This window comes from Notothenia coriiceps, unplaced genomic scaffold (genome assembly GCF_000735185.1).
Source record: "Notothenia coriiceps isolate Sejong01 unplaced genomic scaffold, NC01 NC01_scaffold00011162, whole genome shotgun sequence".
NCBI classification, from domain to species: Eukaryota; Metazoa; Chordata; class Actinopteri; order Perciformes; family Nototheniidae; genus Notothenia; species Notothenia coriiceps.
The window spans coordinates 1-2,500 of NW_011343863.1; the positions used below are offsets into that span (position 1 = coordinate 1).

The 2,500-nt window shown below is 44.1% G+C and overlaps 1 protein-coding gene across 1 annotated transcript in view; it reads right to left on the minus strand.

Moving 5' to 3' along the window:
- Positions 1-6: 6 nt before the first annotated feature.
- LOC104946487 (kalirin-like) overlaps positions 7-2,500 on the minus strand; it is a 3,845-nt gene continuing 1,351 nt past the window's right edge. Inside the window, exons 4-7 of the mRNA XM_010772323.1 lie at positions 2,499-2,500; positions 1,911-2,082; positions 900-1,039; positions 7-615 (exon numbers count right to left, since the gene is read on the minus strand). The exon at positions 2,499-2,500 is cut by the window's right edge and continues 184 nt beyond it. Of these exons, the coding sequence (XP_010770625.1) occupies positions 430-615; positions 900-1,039; positions 1,911-2,082; positions 2,499-2,500 (500 nt within the window). The 3' untranslated portion in view covers positions 7-429. The remainder of the gene's footprint in view (positions 616-899; positions 1,040-1,910; positions 2,083-2,498) is intronic.

Genomic DNA, 2,500 nt, shown 5'->3' on the forward strand with positions numbered 1-2,500 from the left:
CCCCCGACGCCAAACAGGAAACAGTTTTGCGGGCAGTAAACTCGAGGAGTGTTTGTTTTTTTCACTTGAAAGCACCAGGCGGGAGGAGACTAACAGTCCCTGTGGCTGGGAGCGCCTGATTGGATCCTGGAGAGGAAGCTGGGCCGAGGTGTGGCTGGAACATATTTATGAATTAGTCCGGGGTGGAGCAAGGAGACAAAACAACGACTCTGTCAAAATTCTAATATACTTTTCTTAAAACTCGACAAATGTTCTAAATGTTCTGATTGTTCACCAAAGTCTAACACGTTGTTCTCATAACTTCGTGAAGAAATCGAAACGTCTCCCGTCTTCAGACTCTCCCCTAAAATAATCTCCCAGCATGCCTCTGGCCCGGCCCCCCCGCAGAGCTTCCTGTGTGTAAACTCTGTGTGTTGTTGTTGTTGTGTGTCAGTGTTTGTTCAGGGCGCTGCGTGGCACCCAGCCCTCGGCGGCCGGGGAGTCGCTGTTGGCCGGCCGGTAGACGAGACTCTGACCCTGCTGGTTCGATGCCAGGATCTGAACTTTCTCTCCACGAAACACCGAGATCTCGTCCTCCCGCACGGCCACAAAGTCTGACTGAACCAGAACCAGCTCCTAAAGGTCAGAGGTCACAGTTAGAGCTCAGCTAGGCTTTGACAGTCATACGCAAAGAGACCGAAACTGGATGGGTGCGTTTTAATACTCATACTACAAAACCATTTTTTCATTATTTTTGTCAAAAGTTATAATAAGTGTCACATTTTCTATTCATTTACTAATAATTGAAATGTTCCACAATTGTTTTTATTATCTCATCATTTAGATGTTATTCCCTAAATCTCAACACACCATGACTTCACTCAACAACCCAACAGTGTAAAACAACTCAGGCGACTTACCTGGTCGTCCTGCTCGTTGTCGGTTGGGGGGGCGTGTCCGTTGGGAGTGGGCGGGGCTGATGGCGGTCGCCCTGACGACAGAGGGCGAGTCACTGAGATCCCGCCCTCTTTCCTCTGGTACTCGATGGGAGACTGGAGCGCTGAGGAAACACAACGTGGTGCGTTCAGGGACTCGTGGAGGAATGCGGGAACAACAATACGGAACATTTTTTGAAGGGATTGTAATGACATCAAGGGTTTCCTCTTGCCACTATAGAGCGGGGTTGACGACACGCAATCCAAAACAATAAGCAGCCGAAGGTTTTCAGTCAAAAAGATGTAATTTATTAACAAAAAAGTATTGACTTGAATAGTCTGAAAATAACAAATCTTTAAACAATATTTCGGCGGTATGCTTTCCTATATAAACTAAACTATACTTTGTTTGCAGTCCAATTTGCAACACTAATTTCTGTCGGCAATTTGCGGTCGAAAAACTGTTCCGCTCCCCGTCTCATCAGGTCTCCGAGCACGCCGGCTGTCCTCAATCACCTCACTTAAATACACACCGGAAGGTACTCGGAAACAGATCATATTTACGATATAAAATAAACAATCACTTCATCAAAACATATTCACCACGGCAACACAAATCACCCCTCCATCACTAAATCATTTATCAAATGATGACTCGAAATAATAACCCTCACTTCTTTGTGGCTCTAACTGGGATTTTTAGATTTTATTTGAAGACGTTTTAAAGTGAAATGTGGGACGTGTTGCTGACATGTATCAGGTTGAGATACTTCAGGACGTTTAAGGGAAGATTTGACAATGTTTTGAATGTAGTTCAGAATATCTTAGAGGATATTTGAGGATGTTTTAAAGAAAGATTTAAGGGTGATTTGAAAATAAATGTCAAACTGTTGTAAAGGGAAATTCAGGATGATTTGAAGGTGATTTGAGGGGATTTTAATGGGGTGTTTGTGGATGTCGTTATCTGACAGGAAGTAGTTGTGACTGTGTTCTCACCTGACAGGAAGTTGTTCTGCGCGTCCAGCAGCGTGCCGATGGTCTCCGTCCAGGTGTTCTTGATGGAGTCGCAGGACGCCTGCAGGGTGAACCTCTCCGGAGAACCTCTGGACCACAGAACCAGCTTACAGGGTTCTCCGTCCACGACGTCCTGCATGGCCAGGTAACTCACCTGCACACACACCATGGTTACTGCCAGTGAAGTGGCCAAATCATAACAAATATAAAACAGAACTCAAAACAAAGTCAGCGAATCTTACGCACGGGTCGGGTTACTAAAGGTCCGGGAAAAAGTCATTTCTATGCATTTTATTTTCTTGAGATCACACAAGCACAACAGTTCCTTTTCCTTTTGTCTTGCCTCGTGTTTACCCTAATGGTAAAAAACCTACCGGGTCCCTTTCCATCACCTCTTTCCCAAATATATAATCACCTTCTCAAAACAAAAGCATGAAACGACTAAGTCGATTAACTTGAATAACACTAGAATAAAAACAAATAGAAACAAAAAACAACAATAAAATAAATGGATAAATATTAAATAATAACAGTCATGCACCACACACACTCGTGTTAACCCAGTGGTACCT